The 18766-nt window shown below is 41.9% G+C and overlaps 1 protein-coding gene across 7 annotated transcripts in view; it reads left to right on the top strand.

Annotated features, from left to right (window-relative positions):
- ST3GAL3 (ST3 beta-galactoside alpha-2,3-sialyltransferase 3) overlaps positions 1 to 18766 on the top strand; it is a 201313-nt gene that overhangs the window by 119190 nt on the left and 63357 nt on the right. For all 7 annotated transcript variants that reach the window (XM_049807988.1, XM_049807990.1, XM_049807993.1 and 4 more), the window contains one exon: positions 4448 to 4542. In XM_049807988.1, the coding sequence (XP_049663945.1) occupies positions 4448 to 4542 (95 nt within the window). The remainder of the gene's footprint in view (positions 1 to 4447; positions 4543 to 18766) is intronic.

Raw genomic sequence — 18766 nt, 5'->3', positions numbered from 1 at the left:
GAAACATTTACTTTTTCTGTTTGACAAACTCCCACGCATTCCTTGGAATGTATTTTAGGTGCTCTGTAGAGAACATTCCCATGGCCTGTTTGAGGCATATCCTGATATTTCCTGAAGGGTCCTAGAATATGCCAGATGCGCTTCAGAGCTGAGACAGAACAGCCATGCTCCTGGAGAGGTCTGGCAGACAGCGTTTCCCTGTCACTGCTGGACATCGGTTCTGGCCTGCTCTGATTTATTGAGATGGCAAAGCGCTTTCATAAATCATGAGCTTACAGCATTCATGATTTCTTAATATTTCAGAAATGGAATTACCTTCAAGATTTATGGGAGCTAAATATCCTCTAATTTGCTCCTTTTTTCCCCACATGGATAAAATATTTCCCCCAAAACTGTTTGTCCCCCTCTTAAATGAAGCAAAAGTATGAGTCAGTTTCCCTAGCTCTGGGTACAGTAGTGTTAAATATTACCAAATAATAGTAGGTGGTCTAAGGCTATTTTGTTCTCTGCTAGAAATATCTCTATATTTACTTGTAGCAAATACAATAAAAAGGCCAGTGGTCATTTCAGCCTTCTCTTTGGGCATCACTTTGGTCCCCTGGTTGTCACATGCAGAAGGGACACCATGGAACCTCAGATCAGTCCTGCTAGTGCTTCAGCTGATTATGGGAACTCCCCTCATGTCGCGAAATGGAGTGGTTTGGACCGCTTAAAGAACCTCCATCAAGGGTATTAGCAAAAATTATTTAATAGGTATTTATATAAAAGTGTGACATCACAGAATTTGGTGGGAAGGTTCACTCTTACTTAATACATGGATTAAATGTACAAAGGAAAATTAAGTTAGAATCAAACTAAAACTATGAAACCGACAATGCAAAAGGTTAAGAGAGAAAAATGCAAAGGAAAATTGGGTTAGAACTGATTTATTGTGATTGGTACAGAGGTCAGGAATGTAAAAAGGTAGGGCAGACCCTCCCGTTGAGTCACAAGGTTCAGAAAAGACCCCCTTGCTTTCTAAATTCCTGTCGGAGTCCAGCTGCAGGTGGATCAACTCCTAGTCCCAGACTTGGTCAATGGTTTATATCTAAAGGGATTATGAGTATACTAGCAACCTGAGATTCATTCACAGTCAAATAAAGTTTGCAACAGTAACTTATATAGAGATTTGAAAAGCAATATCTCTAATATACTTGCTATGGAATATTCAGGTTACTACACTCACGCATATGCACAAAGACACTAAGAGATATACATAAGCAAGTAAAAGAGGTATACCTGTTAAAAATTCCCATCAAGTTCAGGGACAATATTCACATCAAATGCTTCAGCATCTTTCTCAATGGGCAAAGGGTTGAGCCTCAAGGAGCAAAGAGAATCAGCCCAAGTCTCATCGGATTTTGGCGACAGACCTCTAATCTTCGCAAACTGAAGAGTTTGTGAGCTCTGAGAGGCATCCCACTCAGACAGAGGTGCTGGTCACAGCCTGTTGTGGTCCAGGAGAGCTCAAAGGGTCTCACTTAGTACCGCTCTTTACAGGTTTGTGAGATGATTGGCTTTAGTCATCAGCAAATTAGTGGGATTCCAGCTGTGCTGGTACTGTTTCACGTGAGTTATGATTTAGATAAGGAAGGCTCCAGGGCTGCCAGAGAGTGACTTAAGATTCAGATATGGGATGCTCCAAGGCTGTCAGGAGAGGACTGAGATATGTCACAAGGTTGTCAGGTAATGACTAATTATCCCTACTCTCGTCCCCAGCCTCCGCCAGGCAACAGGAGTCCTTGGTACAGTCAGTGCAGCTCCCTATCTTAGCCATGCAAGAATTCTGGTACAGTCAAGGGATGCTTAACTGCCCAACTCATTACACTTATGCTAAGGCCTAGCAAGACTTCCCAAGTTCATAGATCAACCCAGAGAGGGGGAAGAAATGCACCACCACACTTCGAGGCCCAGGGAGTCCCAGGCCTCGAAGACCTTCCTCCTGGTTTTACTAGGCACCTTGTAAGGAGCAATCTGCATTAGGGAGAGACACTCCATACTCCATATCAGACTACTGTGAACTGTCTTTTCGTGGTGTACGACTCGCAAATAGGCCAGTTAATTCCATCTATAAATAATACCAACTTCTGAGTTAGGCCTGACCTTACAGCCTGTACCTTCTTTCTCGTGCAGTGCTCTTGAATAGGTGAACTGAACTGGTTAAGTTTTTTATTTACGCCGTACTACTTTGTAGCATTATTGTAGGAAATCCTCTTGATTCTTGAGAGGAGAATAAAACCTGCTCATATATGCATTTTCTGAAGCACCCAAGTTTTTCCTGAAGATGGCATGCCACAGCAGCAACCAGAGTAGCTCAGTGACCTAACAAACCAGCCCAAAGGTGCTGGTGACCCCTAGGCAATGCAATCGTCCTTCGCTGCGGCTGCTGCTTGGGCAGAATGGGGACCATTCTGTGGGACCTGGCTTCTGCTGTTACTTCAAGTGGTAGCTGTAGAGGAAGAGCTGTGAACATCTGTGCTGTAGCCATTCAGGTTATATAAAAGCTCTTGCATTGTATGAGAATCCTGCAAAGATTCCTTATATTGATGTTGGAAGGAGGTGGAGAGAACTCCTTGGAGACCCACCAGTGTAACATAATACTTACATTTCAGTGCACCAAGTTGCTTGCAAAAACATTGAACTAATTTGTCAGGTTATTGAAGTTTTTAGGGTATTTTCAGAGTATTATTGTATCCTGGTTTTTTTTTTAATAGGCCTGTGTTTTTTTGTTTTTTTACTTAAGATCTTCAGAAGCTCTAATATATCTAACACATCTTCCCCACCTTTTCCCAGATAAAGTTATATATATGCTTTCGGATCCTCAGCTCTGGAAAAACATTCCTTTCCTTCTAGATCAGCCATGTAATCTGTGCATCCTGCTTTTATGGTTATAGATGATCTTATTAAAGTTTGCATGAGTTGATGTGAAGCGGTATGCATGGGTGAGTTTGAGTCTTCTTGTTTTGTTAAATACTCTTGGTCTCTCTTCCCCCTTCCCAGAGATTTCTGCAACCTCTGAATTACTGGGCATCTGGATAGGACTGTACTTTGAGCAGTTTATAATTCAGAATTCATTCCGTCCTTTCCTCACTGTGCTGCTATCTGAAATTGCTGCTCTATGCCTGGCTGTGGCATAGTGTAAATGAGTTTATCTTAAATCAGGTAGTTCAAGCCCAAAAGTTATCTGATTGCAGTAGTATGGAGCTGCATGCTGAGTGCAAAAACAGCCTGAAGGGAGGGTTAAACCAGTGCGTTACATCTATCCTGCTACCAGTACCTAGGTTAGCCAGGCTGTATCTATTTCAGATACGTGTACATTGCACTTGCAGTATGGCTGTAGTGGAGATGTACTCTCTGAATCTGAACATGCAATACATTCCTTTCTTCATTTCTATAGCATGGTGTGATTGATTCTGATCCAGAACATCCCTGCTGCTGTTGTGATACGATTGAATGAACAGATTTCTAATAGTATTAGCATATTTTCTAGCAGTGATCTTGATACAATACACTCAGAAACGGTTCCATATGAAAGTTAATATTTCTGTAGTTTCTTTTGCTAATTGTTTCCTTCTATCTGGCCACTGTACTAACTGTTTCTAGAAGAGACAAATTTTTAGTAGCTGCTGTGTTTGTCTGCTGATGGTGTAATTAGGATAATGTATTCCCATAATGACACAGTTAAGAAGGAGTAGTTCTCTCTTTTGTAAGTGATTTTGGATAGATGGCAATTGTTTGGTTTGGCAAGGACCTCTCTTGAATCATTTATATGTTAATGAATGCAGAAGAAAACACCTACATCTGTACTGAATTTCCATTCTCTGAAAACTAAATGCTTCTTCATGATCTCCTGAACCATTCCTTTCTTGCCTGTGTTATGATAGCTGCTGCTTATGAGTGAGGCAGAAGCAGCCATGAGAGCAGATAACCCCAGCCTTGCTTTCCACACACATTTGCCCAGTGCATTCACACCTGCACAGAGCAGCATTCATATGTGTAATGAACAATATAAAGGTGACTCGGCACCCCTTCCTCACACACTTGCGTAGACAGCACATGAATTGGCTTGTGCTTGCAAAGCTAGAAGTACAACTGTCTGAGCTCTGGTTGCAATTTACATCTTTTTGTAGCTATTAGTAGCCAAACAGTAGTGGGGATGTTCTAAATTGTTGAGTGGAAGTGATTGCCAGGCTCACGACTTGAGTGATTTGAGTGTCTTCATGGCACAAATTCTGAAAGATGTGTTCCACTTCCAGCCGCCTTTGGGTAAGAGTAAAATCTTCCATGTTACTGTATTGCCAGTGAGAATGTAGAATCAGCACTTAGGTATGGATTCTGTCAACCTCCCTACAGAAATTTTTCCTTCCTAGTTCAGGAGTTAATTTCTTTCTCATTCTGGTTTTCTCAGGTTCTCGAAGCCGGCACCAATGTTCTTGGATGATTCCTTCAGGAAATGGGCACGTATCAGGGACTTTGTACCCCCCTTTGGAATTAAAGGACAAGGTATGAGAAAACTGTGCAGCTGTTGGAAAAGAAGGTGGTTCTGCAGATGCTTGCCCATCTTGTTTTTCCATTTTGAAAGCTCAGGTGGTCCCTTCAGGTCAGCCTTTTTCCCCTGTTCAAGAGAAATACTGCACATGTAGCCCTCAGAAACCCAGAAGGGTTTTCACAGCTGGAACATGGATCTGAGAGGGTGGTCTCAGGGAGGATGATTTAGTACATGCAGAGAGTCAATGCAACAGTGGCAATTTAGACCTAACCACCACTTTCTGGAAGAAACATTTTGATGCTGACTGCCACAGCATCTTGTAGCATCTTTTCTGACAGCAGCAGAGAGTCCAAACTGGTTTAAAGTACCTCTAAGTCAGTAATTCTCTAAAGAACAAGAAGGACTCCTCTTTCTGAGTTTTGGAGCCTTGGGATTGACCACTGATACAAACCTTCATTTTCTTCTTATGGCATTTGGTCATATAATTATTTTATAGTTGTGCTACTTGTTGACTTGTATAACAAACATGAAAAATCTATTCAGATGCTTTGGTGATGATTTGTAATATGCCCTGTCCTCCAGCTGGAGTGTGGCAGCAAGGGCTGAGTCTCAGGTGTGCTGTGGGAGAGCAGGAGTGGTTCTGGTGGTGATGAGATGGAAGCCAGTAGCCCACCCAACCAATGATATATTTTGTGGGTGACACAAGCTCCTTGCTATCCCGCATGTGCCACCAAAAAAGGCCTCTCTGGGTGAGTAGTGGTGGAGCAGAAAGCTTATGCTCACCGCAGTGATTTGCTGCAGACTTCCTGAAGTCTGATGTATTTATTAAGAAGTGTTTGTGTCATTGCATCAACTTCCAAGATTTTTTTTCCACTGACAAACTCAGGACTACAGATGGTCCCCACAGGAATTGAAATACCTGGTGGAGAAAGGACTGCACCCACAATAGGCTTGGGTCTGTCTCTCTCCCTGGAAGCAGGTGTGTGGTAGTTGTCAGAACAATCTCTGATCAAATCAAAGGCCCTACTGACAAATTTCTTTTGGCTTGCATCAATTCCCTTCTTTGTTTTGTGTATGTCCATTCCTTGTCCAGTCAGTCTTTTGGAGCTCAATAGGCAACTAATTACTGTCCTCTAGATCAGCCAGCAGAGTTTGCAGCAAAGAAGTAACAGTGGCAGCACAAGTGGAAGGGTGCATTGACCACAGGAGGGCTTGTCCCCTTCTAACAGGCATACAAGGTGTACAAAGCCAGGGCAAGCTGCCCAACCAATGTGGAGGTGGGATTTGCAGATTACACATGATGTCAGCTAGACCTAATAAAAATTATTCTGTTAAACTGAATCCAAATGGAGAAATTCACCAAAAGGGGATGACGGAATGGCTCTGGCAGCCTTCTCTCTGGGTTTGTTGCCAGCTTGTATCACCACTGCAATGTTATGTAAATCTGGTATTTTATATTGGATTTCCTCAGTTAAAAAGAGAAATGAGAAATTGCCATTATTTAAATGGCTGTGAGCTGAAGCCATGGGATGGAAACCGTTGAATGGGTTATTTTTTTAATGCCCTCCTGGGACTGAATTTTGTGCCAAGTTTCAGTCTGGAGCAAGTTCTGTGTGTGGGAGGGTTGAATTATAAATCTCTGTAGCCCAGGATTTCTAATGGCCGTGCTGACAGGCTGTGAGTCCTAGCGATGCGAATGGCGCCCTTTCATGTTACACATCACTTGGAATTCTTGCATCAGTCTTTTCTGGCTGTCCCACGGGATGCATTCTGGCTCAGCTGAGTGATTGGATGATGGGATCAACACCTCATTAGGGCTTTCAGTCAGGGCAATCTAATGATATCCAAACAACTGACCCAGGCAGGCAGCGTGGAGCTCAGTCACGTGCTGGTGTGAGATGAAGACTATCAGAGCTGGGACGTGCATGGGAAAAAGAGTAGTCAGGGTGACTGAGAAAGTGTAGAGAGATGTGCTTGTGTTGAAACAGACGGGGCAGGAGTTTTGTTCTACGCGCTTCTGTGACACCATCAGCTGGGATTTCCGACGTGCATCATGCTGGGAAAGGCGGTTGGCGTCTATAGACACTGACTGTAGCTGGCCTGGTGATGGGAAGATTTTGCTGAGAACTTCAGTGAATATCACCCAGCATTTTCAAGTCACTGTGGTCTAGTCCAAGTGCAAAATGGCGCTTTTTTTGGTGTGAAATATAGCTACAGGATGAGCTCACTTTCAGCAGTGCTGCATGTTTCAAGAAACTTCTAGAAAATAATCTGTGGTAGCTTGACACTACTAAAGTTAGAATTCAGGAGATCCTTAGCAGCCTGGAGGCTAATCTACCATTTCTGCTTTCTCTTGTTAAAGTTTCTCTCTGTTCTTCAGACTTTTAGCTAAGTTTTTCTTTGCTTTGACTCTGAAAAAAAACTGTGAAAGAAGTCCTTTTTCATCCATCATTTGGTGTTTACTGGTCCAAGAAAGAAGAATTCCAAGATTACAAGAGCAAGTCGTGCAATCTTTAGGGGAAAGCAGCTTTTGAGGAGCATTGTCTACTGAGCTGCACTAATTTGGAGCAACACATCTGTATAAATTACATGTGAAAGAGTAGAAATGGCTCAGGAATTTTCAGGGCAGGACTACTGCTCTTTAAAGGCGATCATATCAAGCAGAAGGCAGTATGCTGATCATTTTGACACAGTTCATCAGGGATCTTCATTTTCTTAAAAAAGAATCTGATTGCAAAGACAGTTCTTCCATCTCCAGATGCTAAAAAGTACTCAGTGTAACATAGAAAGCTTAACTGTGTTTCTTCATGAAAGAATGCTCGCTCCTTTTCTCCATTGGTCATTTTCTGATTTGGCCATTAGCCCATGCAAGGGGGTTTTCTGACCAGAGTGTTCCACTCTCTCGAAGAGCATTTGTGTGTAGATGCCTTCAAGGTGAATATGGTTCTGAATATGCAAGTTTCTAGACTTTCCCCCAAATGATGTTGGTTCCAAAATGGACTATTGCAGTAGGAATAATGCACATCTCATGTTAGATTGGAAACTGCTGCTGCTATTGTTAGTTAACCACCTTACTGATTACTTGTCTGCTGAATGAAAGAAGCACAGGAATAAGCAAGTGATGACCCTACTGCTTTATGAACAGGACTTTCTGAGATGAGGCATGCAGTAGGAAGTCTTATGCAAATTCTTTGAATAGTGGTCTCTGAGTGTCCTCTACAAGGTATTAGAAATAGATGAAGAGGAGTTTATGAGGAGTGGTTGCACCTTTTTCTTAAACTGTCTTAAATGTGTGAAGAGATTTAGTACATGTTGTAGTTGTTGACTCTGCCTCTGTTCACCAAAGATCTGGACCAAGGATTGATCCTAATTACTTGATCCTAATCCCCAGTGACCTGGGACAAAAGCAGAGCTACGCACCATCAGGAGTGTTGCAGCCAATACATCAGATCAGTGTCAGATCAGAAGGTGTCATTGCATTCATCACGGATGTCTGTAGCCCTTGCGGGAACTCTAGCTTTCTCTGTGTGCAGAGAATAGGGAATAGGGAAAGTCATAGATATATCATATTTCTGAAGAGGTGTAAGTATATTAGGTTTTGACACCACAAAGGGTCACTACAAGTATGTGGTTTGGCCTTCTGTGTAACAGTGGGTCTAGGTTTCACCCAGTAACTTCTGCAGCTGACTATGAACGTATGAGATTATCTTTCAGAATCTGAATCAAGATTTTCTAAATGATGAAGAATGACCATGTCAAACAGGCCAGTGTCATACTGGACTGCACTTACTTTAAAAAATGAGACTTTTAGTGCCATGTTGAGCTTGTCTCTACTATGTGACTTGACAGAATCTAGAAAAGGGATGTGCCGCTGTGAGTGCTTGGAAATGGTGACTCCATCTGTATTAATAAATAAAATGTTTGTCCTGTGGTCCTGAAGGCAATTGAGCTCATTGTTCAAACAGTTTAACTCCCTGCACCCCCAAAAAAGAGCGTGACTATATCTAGGCTTCCTATCAAGAAAGGTCACTGGCCTGTATTAGCCTGTGACCCCATGAATTCATGAGAATTATAGAGGAGGATATTTTTTGGCCCTGATGAAAACCATCAGGGCTTGTGCTAAAACTTAAGTAGAATGGGCTCGTGTAGGACAGCGTGGGCCCGTGCCCTGCTGCTGATTGTTTGTTAGTGTGTATATAGCCAAAGCAAGGGATGTCATTCAGGAACACAATGAAATTAGTCAACTTTAAGAGTTGTTAAGAAGATCAAACTGTAACAAGAAGTTGGAACTCTAAAAGCTACAAATGTCAAGATGTCCTGTGGGGGACAGCTCAGGCTGCCGAGCACCCTCCAGTGTCCCAGGCTATTGTTTTGTCATGAGCTGGGGTGTTGGAGTGCCTCCCACTTTTCACCATTTGTGAGGTTCTAATTTGCTTGTAGGAATTCTTCTTTCCCAGCACCCACCAAGGCTGCTCTTGCAGCTTTTTCAGTGAAGAGCAAGGAGAGTGCAGCAATCTCAGGCTCTTAAATTAGTTAAATGGAGATTTTTTTTTTTAATTGAAATCAAAATTTCTTCTTTTGTATTTGCACCCTTTTCTAGGAGTGCTTCTGTCAGTGGAACTTGCAGAGGTATGAATATGCGCATACCATCCATATTGTTGCAGAGATCCTCTAGCGTATGCACTGCTTTCGGGGTTAAATTTGTCAATGAAAAAGCAATGGAAAAACTGTTTATAGTGTTAGTGAGATTATTAATCCCAGAGGGCCTCCTCCCCAAATTTACCTCTGTAGCTAAAGCAGAAGGAAAGAGTTATTTGGAGAAGGGCAACAAACAAGACTGGAGAAATACCTGACTATTAATAGAATTTCTCAGTACATGTGGCTTAAAGAATATAAAAGGCTTTCATAAGAAAGAGTAGCTAGTATCTGGCATCCTCTCTGTGTAATGAGGATGGGAGAGTTGCTGCAGTTTTTTTTTTAACTTAAGTGAAAACATATGGCACAGCATACGCTAAAAAACTAAACAGACATGATCCATGTAATACCTCTTCCATGCATTTAGTCAGTAATTGTGTCATTGCTTAGCAGTAATTATAGGTCTTCTACCTTTGTTCCTGCTAGATTGTTTTAAGCAAAGAGGCTGCTTTGTTGGCCCTACATCAGTTTGTCTTTGAAGGTGATACTTATTTCTTAGGGACTGACTGTCTTGTCACCATCTCAGAATTTGCCTCCCACCAGGAATCTAGGCAGCAATATTTCCCCCACGGTGATAAGAAAATATTAAGAACATGTTTAAAGTGCTACAGTTTTATCAAATATAGTATGTACTACTGGCCAGGAGGCTTTGTATTTTCATCTTTTACAAGGACACCTGGAATTGGTGACATGTTTGGTGACAAAGAAGTCTTTGCACAGAGCACTAGTGCTGAGAGATATATTGTGCAATGGTTAATTGTTCTTGTACTCATTTTATTTGGATGTTTTCTTTTGTGTTAGTGCTTCTGGGAAGAACCATGCTTCAGTGCTGCTTAGTGGTTTCATTAGTCTCATGGGGGAGAGGTCATTAATCTTCAGTGAAAATGTTGAGTTTTGAGGCGTGCAAAAGTTGGCATATCAAAATGTTATCGGGAGAAAATTTCTTCTTTTTTTTCATGCGTGTTCTTTTCCTGCATAGCTTTTTCTTCCACATCAACTTTCTTGGCATGAGCAATACTTTATCTCTGAGAAAACATAGTCACTTGGACACCACAATTGAAATTTACAGCTGACCCAAAGAAAAACTATCAGAAAAGTAAGTCTTTTCCAACCTACTCTTCCAGCTCTTTACAGAGGCTGGATTACCACGTGCAGACATCTTCCCTACTTTTGACTGGGTCTGCTTGATAATGAGGTGTCTCTTTTCTGCTTTAATTCTCCAACCTTGTCCTTATTTTGTAAGCTGTACTCTGTTGTACAGATGATTTTCCTACTGTGAGCATTTTTTTTTCTTCATGTGTTCTTTCTTTAACAACAAAGCAAGAAGCACAAGCACGTATAGCTGTTAGTTCTGTTCAGAGTAGGTATTAACAAAAGATTGTTCTTTCTTCTTGAGTTTGAAGCAAATTTCTGAACTAGTTTCCACTAGAATTTTACATTTGACCAAAATTGGTAATAGTTGCCATTATCACATGGGAATATAGCTATAAAAATATTGCTGTTTCCCCAGGGAATCTAGCTGATTTTATAGCCTCAAGAAATTAAATAAGAGGGTTGAAGGGAAAAAAAATTAGAAGTTTCAGAAGAGGTAGAGGATCAGCTTTTCATTGCTGAATAAAGCGTCTAAAGGGAATTTGTATTGTGAATTTTGAATTTAAATCAACTCTCACTCTTGAGCTCTCTTCATGAAAGTACAACCCTCCAGTACAGTGCCTTATTTCAATCAAAGTTGATGCTTTGCTATTGAATGTGCTTAAAGAATAGTCTTTCTCCCAACCCACTGAGAAGGGAAAGGTGCCTCAGGGAGATCTCAAACCCCAAGTTTGCAGTTAACTGGGTGACTCCATATTGGAGTTCTTCCCAGAAGTGTTGAAGTGCAATTGAGACACGGACATTATTCCTATCTTTTACTTCCTAAAAGGAAGCGTGGGTCTTCTCTGGCTCTTCTGTTTTGAAGTGCCACATCTTAACGCTTCCACAAGTGTTGGGAGAATTAGAAATCCCTGTAGTAGTTACTGAGTTTTTTGGCCTTGAAGACATTGCCTGGCCACCTGTGAAGGGGCATAAAAAATGCAGTAACAAAGGGAAGAACAGCCCTCCATAACAATTGAATTTGTTTTCCCCCTTGTCTTTGGACAGCACATTGTGAATCTTTCAAAGACTGTTTTCATTTGGCATGAATTAGCCTGTTTCTACAGGCTTTATTGCTTCCTGTGCATCAAACTTGAGTTTGGATCAAAATGGTTAATGCATGGTTATTGCAAAATGTTGCCCATTTTTTTGGCATAATTGTTTTTTGAATTAATGTTCCAACTTTCCAAGCCCTGGGATTATGTTGGGAACTAAGCTTTTATTCTGAAAAAACAAACTCTTGGTTGTGAAGAAAAGCTTGAAAAAAAAATCCCTGAAGGCTTCAAAACTACGATGTAAATGAAGAGTCCAAATGTTATGTATTTTATTTATATCTTGTTATAAAAAAAGGCCTTAAGGGCTTTCTGGAGCTTACATTTAACACATGCCTGGTTTTCCTAAAATTGTTAGGGCGTTACCATGTACCTTCAGTCTTTCTTTTTTTTCTTTTGTTTTGTGTTTTGTGTTTATGCAACACACTATATGCCTCTTGTCTAAATACTGTTAACAATCATCAGTGGGATATTGGAAATAGTGGCAGTTTTCAGTCCTGTTGTTAGTAAGGTATATCGCAAGTAAACCACCTAAATCCGGGACAGCTAATGACCTCAAGAAACCATTCTCTTGCATTTACACACAAGGTGTGATTTGGGGACACATTTCCAGCAGTTTGTAGTTCACTGTCTTTGAGAGCCAGCTCACATGTTTGCAATTTGCTTCAAAGTTCTGGAAGTCTTTGTAGCTGCTTTCTCCTGCACAGACCTCTCAAAGTTAGCTGATCAATAATAAAAAGAAGTGGTGCAGGGAATGTCAGACTCATTTTGACACCTGTTGTACTCACTGGATTCCCAGCTTCACTGAGATACAAATAATGTTGTATGTCTACAGTTGCACATGGTGTTTCTGGGAGAGGGATGGAAGACAGAATATGTGGCAAGACTTGGGTCCATGGCTTTGTGCTGGGCACCAGGGTGGCAAATCCATCTGTGAAAGATCACTCCTCAGCTCCTGTATGGAACAAGATCTTAAGGAAAAAAATGCCAAAGAAGGAACTTTATACAGAGCTGAACTTTTGGATAGTGTAAAAAAAAAAAAAAGTATGCACTGGGTTCGTGCTTACAGCTTGTTTGTAAATATTGCGATTTGTTTAATCCATAGGATTGGTAGTGTTTAGTTTACTCTCCCCATGAAGCTGACACACATGTGGCATTCTGTTATTGTGGGATAGGGACCCATAAGCAGAGGAGACTGGCATGCTTCAGGGATGTCTATCAACCTCACTCTATTCAGTGTATTCCCAAAAGCTGAAGCTGATGCCCCGTGTCCTGCAGAAGTGCTAGCTAGAGGTGTGGCAGCTGGGTGACTGCCTGTGGAGATGGGCACTGACCATGGCTTGCAGGGCAAACACGAAGAACTGCAGCAGTACAATGCTCCCTGACCTAATGCATGATACTCAAATACCTACTGCTGGCAATAAGGGCATGTAGACTTGCTAAGTTTTGAGGAAGATGGCCAGTATGCACCATTTGAAAAATTACAGCCTCTTCTCTTGGCCATTTGAGAGTGCATGAACAGCCCAATTTGCCTGCTTTCGAGGCAGGCAGAAGGTAGACCCTGTGAGATGCCTGCAGTAAGCCCTGTGGAGTGGAAAGGTCTCCCATCTTTTTTTAATGATACAAGCGAGAAGCTTATGCAGTAGAAACAACAATATTAAGTGTTGTTGACATTTACAGTTAAGGTCTCCACTCCTCCACATAAATAACAGAGAAAAAAGCTAGGATCGAGACTTAGGCTGGTTCTCACTGTGTGGTCACTGCCCGCCTAATTTCTAACTATTTACTTTTAGTTTCTCCAAATGTCTGAAAATTTCAGGGTCAACCTGAAGTCAGGATGTACTTGCATTCAGAGAAATCATGCAGTCCTGAGCTGCTTTTGAATCTTCTGATGTTATAAGGCAAAGCTGATAGAATATGTCATGATAACTCAGGATTCTTAGATAAATGTAGTCAACAACTCCTCTAGATGGGAGGAAAATGTGCAGAGGCTTCTTGCTTTGTTTGTATAGTAATAGTGTGTGCATAGTGGTTGATAGATGAATGGGTTAAATAATATCCCACTCTCTCCAGTAATCTGATTTCTCCATGACAAGAAAAAAATATAATAAACAAACTACGGCTGCAGAAGACTGCAGTAGATTGCTTGCCCTGGTGATGTGTTCATTATTTAATAATGGGAGAAAGCGAGGGTGAAAATGCAGGATATTGGTGTTCATTTCCATTAATTTATCATTAAAGGATGGTAGCAGACCCATGTGAAGAACATGTAAGCCAGAGCGCTAACTGAAGATGAAAGCCTTTGCAGAGGGCTCCTTATCTAGAAGTCAACGGCTTTATTCTGTTCCTAGTTGTGTCACTTACTTGCCTTGTGACCTTCAGTAAGTTTGGTTCTCTCAGAGTATGAAAACATTTCCCGCTTTCAGAAATTAGGAGAACAGGTGGAGGACCTGAGAGGGTAAATTCAGGAATATGCATATATGTGTGTATATGTATCACCTTATAGCCTTCGACTTGAAGGAGCTGTGTAAAAGCCACGTGTTTACTGTTGGAATAAAAGTTCACTTGCTTAATACTTCAGCTAGAATTAAACAGCACAAACATTCCTCCCTATATATAACATATGTATGTACACTATGTTCTTATGCCTGCCATACAGATGGCTTCAGGTAAGCAGAACCACTGTATTGTAATTTGCTCTTTCTGACGTGAACTAGTGGAGCTAACAGGAGTAAAAAATGGGCTGCCAGTGAGCTGCTGCTGAGATGTTAGCTGTCCTGGGAGTGGCACACATCTGTAGCCTTAAGGATGATGGCACTGCCATTGCTGTTTAAACACCAGCATCCTTGAGGAAGGATTTATGATTGCTAACGACTGCCTTGAATCTTGTAAGGATGAATAGGAGCAACAGTACACGTGAAGCCATATTGCTGTTGGGTTTACACAGCCTTCAAGCACTTACCAAAACTGTGGCCACTGGATGGCTGTTGGATGATCTGCATCAGATGAGTTTGGTGTTTGAATTCAGTTTCCAGCGGGAAGTTCGTATGTCACACAACATGCAGCTAATTAGCACCTGCTGGGCTGCCTGTTTGGCAGCTGGGAAGAGATCAAAGATTAACTGCTTCTCAAAAATGAATTCACCTTTTATCCATACTTGTTAGGGGAGGAGAGTGACAGGGAAGAAGTGCATGGTTTTGCCTGAGCTGTTCTGTTCCTGCCTGCTCAGTATCCCCTGCTCAGGATCCCATGGAGAGTGCAAGGTAGCCATGGTACAGTGCTGCCAGCTCTCCTTGTCCAGGGTAAACATGATGTAGAGCTGCTGAATCCGCGGGAGCTGCCACTGTGCCAGCAATGGATGGCAGGTGATAAGTTCTGCTTGGTCTGAGCTGATCTTCCATGGAGCCCTGCAGGTCTCTGCAACATGGTCTCCATGGTTCATGTTTCTGGGCATATGGTGCTGAGACATGTCTGCTGGGCTGATTTGCTGGGGTTCTGCACTGAACAAAAGTAGCTGAAGCTTTTCCAGACTGGAAATGGCCCTTACAGAATTAGAGACCTGTTTGAATGGGGATGTGTCTGAGCTAATGAATTCTGTTACACCTGAGCTGGCTGTGTGCCTGGGCCCTGGAAGCAAGAGGTGAGTGTATACATACCTGTTGCTTGTAACAGGAAGGATTTTTTCCTTTGTAGTACTCAGAACATGTATACTCGGGACCCTCCTGGCCCCTCCTTGGTGCACAGGTATACAAGGCAGAGCACACCCACCACTGTGTCTGTTCCTCTCACTAAGCAAGAGAGAAGTTGTGCCTGGGCTAGCATTGTGTCTGCATCCATGCCATGGTTTCTTTGCAACCTGGGTAAACTGTCTGGGGGAAAAAAAAAATCAAAACAAATTGTTTGCATAGCTGTTACCCTAATAAAACAATCTTTCTTTTAAGCATGGGTTCATGTTAAAGCAAGGGCTGTATGCAGCTGGTGCTTTATTTAAAAAAAAAAGAAAAAAAGAAAATAAAGTCGATGGATGAATGGAGAAAAGCTGACAGTTACCAGGCACAAAATGTGCTCCCCTGAAACACTGATCTTGAGTTGCTCTGTTCTTTGTTCTTTGCTGTGTTCAATATAAGTAGGTCCCAATCATGAGCTCTATCCCTCTCCCTTAAGAATACGCCTACTCCAGAGAAACTTGCTGCCCTGGGTGCTGACTGTTCCCACTGCTGTCCCACCCCAATGGAGGGGTTCAGTGGCCGAGGTGCAGCATACCAGATCTGCTGCTGATCAGATTTGCTACTAAATCAGGTAATGGTTTAGTATAAGTTTTTCAGAAGTTTAGCATCAGTGTGTACAACATCAAAACTGGTTTGGTAGCCTTTCTGCCACTATTCTGTAGAACAGTTTTTTTGAATTTGCCCAGAAGCTACGGCATGAAGATAGAACTTGTTAGTTATTGCCTAGATCATGGGGGTACCAATCATGTTGTGCATACACTGGTGCAGTTTCAGTGGCTTGGGTCTTGAAGACTTGGCCTTTATTTTATCCTTGAAAAACTTGCTTTTAGTCCCCGACAGATAAGTGTTTAGCCAGTGACTGTGCACAAATCCTGTTACTTGAAACAGGAAGGAATTTTTCTTTGTAGCATTTGTAACATGTACTTGCATCCATTATTTTCACTCAGTACATAGGTATATAGGGCAGACTGTGCTCATCACCCTTTAAGTTTCTCACTTACCCTGAAGAAAGCATGCTCCATCAATTAACTTTACATAGTGCACCTTCTTTCCTGGTGCCTGATTTTCTTTAGTCGTAGTCTGGAGATGAACACTGCTTTGTGTCCTGCAGGTTGCTATCTGTGATAGTAGTCTTTGCAGTGGTGATTTCAAGTGACCCTCCACCTTGACCCAGCTGTGGTAAAAGATCCAGTCAGTGGTTCCCTATTGTAAGTATCTTCACTGTCTTGTGGAAGGTTGCAGACCAGCCACAGCAGCATCCTTCAAACCTTGCCCCAAGAAGATACAGAAGCTCCTACTGAAGGAGGTTCTGTCCTTCCATCCTGGTGCTAGTGAGCAAGGTGCCAAATGCAAGTGTCCACCTGAGCAGCAGTGTATCGTGCATCTCCTAGTAGAGTCCCAGCTCAATCAAAAAGATCTAGTGCCTCTCCCCTGCCCAGGCAATTAGCTGTTCCTTGTAGTGCTTGTGGCTCCTGCTCCTGGCTTCTCATGAGGTTGCTAGACTAGACGAACTGGCACTGAGGGCATCTGTGCCACCTTCATTCCTGCTGTGCATCAACACTTGGCAGTGAAGTACTTTGTCTTTTATTGAGCTTCATTCAGCAGTTTTGAAAGGTAACACTGTGATTTGTGCAACTTCCAGACCTCGGGGATGCCATGTGTTGTTGGACTGTGGGGGCTGCTGAAGAGATATGTCCCATTTGGCCATTCATAATCTGTACTGAATGTCCTATATTGTTGTTTGTTTTTTCCTGTTTTCTCTCTGGATGATGGGAATGGGGAACATCCTCATCCCAAATGCTGCCATATCCAGTCCTAAAGTAGTTGTATTTCATTCCTGAGCATTCACTATGAAGGCATTACTAATTAGCTGGTAAGATGAGAAAAACAGAATTATTTGAGTGCATTAGTCATTGAGTATTTGAGTGCATTCCTTTAATGTGCTTTTTAACATAGTGTAACGGATGCCCTCCAAGTAGTGCGGGGTGTTAACTTGTGGGTGGTAGAGCAAACCTGGCATAAGAAAAGCTTGGTAGATGGGAGGTTGCAGCTTTTGACATGCAATCCTTTGATCTTTTTTCTGAGAGTGTGGGAATACAACCAATGTAACATATACTGTCCAGTAAAAGTCAACGTATGAGACAGACCAAGGAGAGGACTGTGGCATGGTGCCATTAGAGGTCACAACAACCTACTGCTGTTGCAGCAGACTTAGGGAAATAGCATTCCTGTTGGAGAGGGAGGCTGCTGCCAATGCATCAAAAGAAATTCTTCAGATGAAGGAAAATTAAACAAAAACACGATTTTGCTAACAAAGTAAGTTGCTTTTACCCTACAAATTGCCACTTTCCTTACTCTGCTCCAAAATACGATCTTCTGAAAGTAATCACAGTTCCAAGGTTGTAATGGTTGGCAGGGGCTATCAGTAATGGCATGTCAAAAACTTCCCCAATCTAAAAATAACCATCAGAGTTTTCTGTTTATCACCTTTGTCTGCCTTCTGTGTCTCACTAGCTTGTTGTCAGGTTCAAAGGTGTTTGGCACATGGGCTGCCTTGAGCTAGTGTGTTTGTCCCACACCCTTGTCCTGTAGTTTCTACAGAGGGATATAGTAAATAAGAAGAGAACTCTTTACTTGAAAGGGACTCTAACTGTGCTGATTGCAGTAAGTAGTGTCTATCAGGAAAACTATTTAAGTTGACTGTAAACAATCGCTTGATGTCAGTCTTCTCAGTGTTCCTGTGTCATTTGTAATCTTTCGTAAAGAAATGACACTTATTCCTTTTGACTGGTTGACAGATATAAATAAGGGAAGGATATGATAGATATTTACAGTCTCCCAAGGAAAGTGGAAGGGGACTAATTGTTCACAATTTTTTTCAGTATAAGTGAAGCTCAGGGAATCCATATTCAAAATCAGGAAAGGGAAGTGATTGAAAGTCCATATGGATCCAGGAGGATTCTGAGCTCATGGAAGAGAAATCACTGAGAGTTGTGGTTGTCAGATACATAGAAGCTATACCTGACACATGAAATCCCTGATTTGAAAATAATTAAGTGGTGGAAAAGAATTTCAGGGAAATATTATGTCTGTTTGCTTTGTTCTTATGCTCCTCTTAGGCATCTTTTTAAGGCCACAGTTAGAGTCAAGATTTGGAGACAGACAGGCTGTTTGTCGGACCCAGTACGAAGTTACTGGTGCATTTATAAGTCCAGACTAGCCAAAGCATTGCTGCTTTTTGGCCCTGGATGGGTCATAGTAAAGGAGTTTGGACCTTTATGGGAGAAAGAGGTAGAAAAACCAGGGACAAAGGACAAAATCTAGGAGGAAGCAGACTCAAAAATTTCCATAGTCAATAGAATTATTTACGTGTAATCATTGCGCTTCTACAATTTAATACATTTAATATGTGTGTGTGTGTGTCTACACTTGCATAATTTATACCATCTAGTTGTTGCAGCGTTCACTGGGTGTCAATGTAGGTTGAGGTTGCATGGGCATTTCTTGAAGCAACTATGATGGTTTAATTGGATTCTGCCATGAAGAAAGCCAGGCTGCGGAGCTGAACCTAAACTAAAAGTAAGCCAGGAAAATAAAGCATTGGTTTTAACCTGGTTCTGTTCCTGCATCCA

Source organism: Accipiter gentilis, chromosome 8 (assembly GCF_929443795.1).
Source record: "Accipiter gentilis chromosome 8, bAccGen1.1, whole genome shotgun sequence".
NCBI lineage: Eukaryota > Metazoa > Chordata > Aves > Accipitriformes > Accipitridae > Astur > Astur gentilis.
Note: the sequence above shows the minus strand (reverse complement) of the source record. Positions and strands in the feature narration are given on the sequence as shown.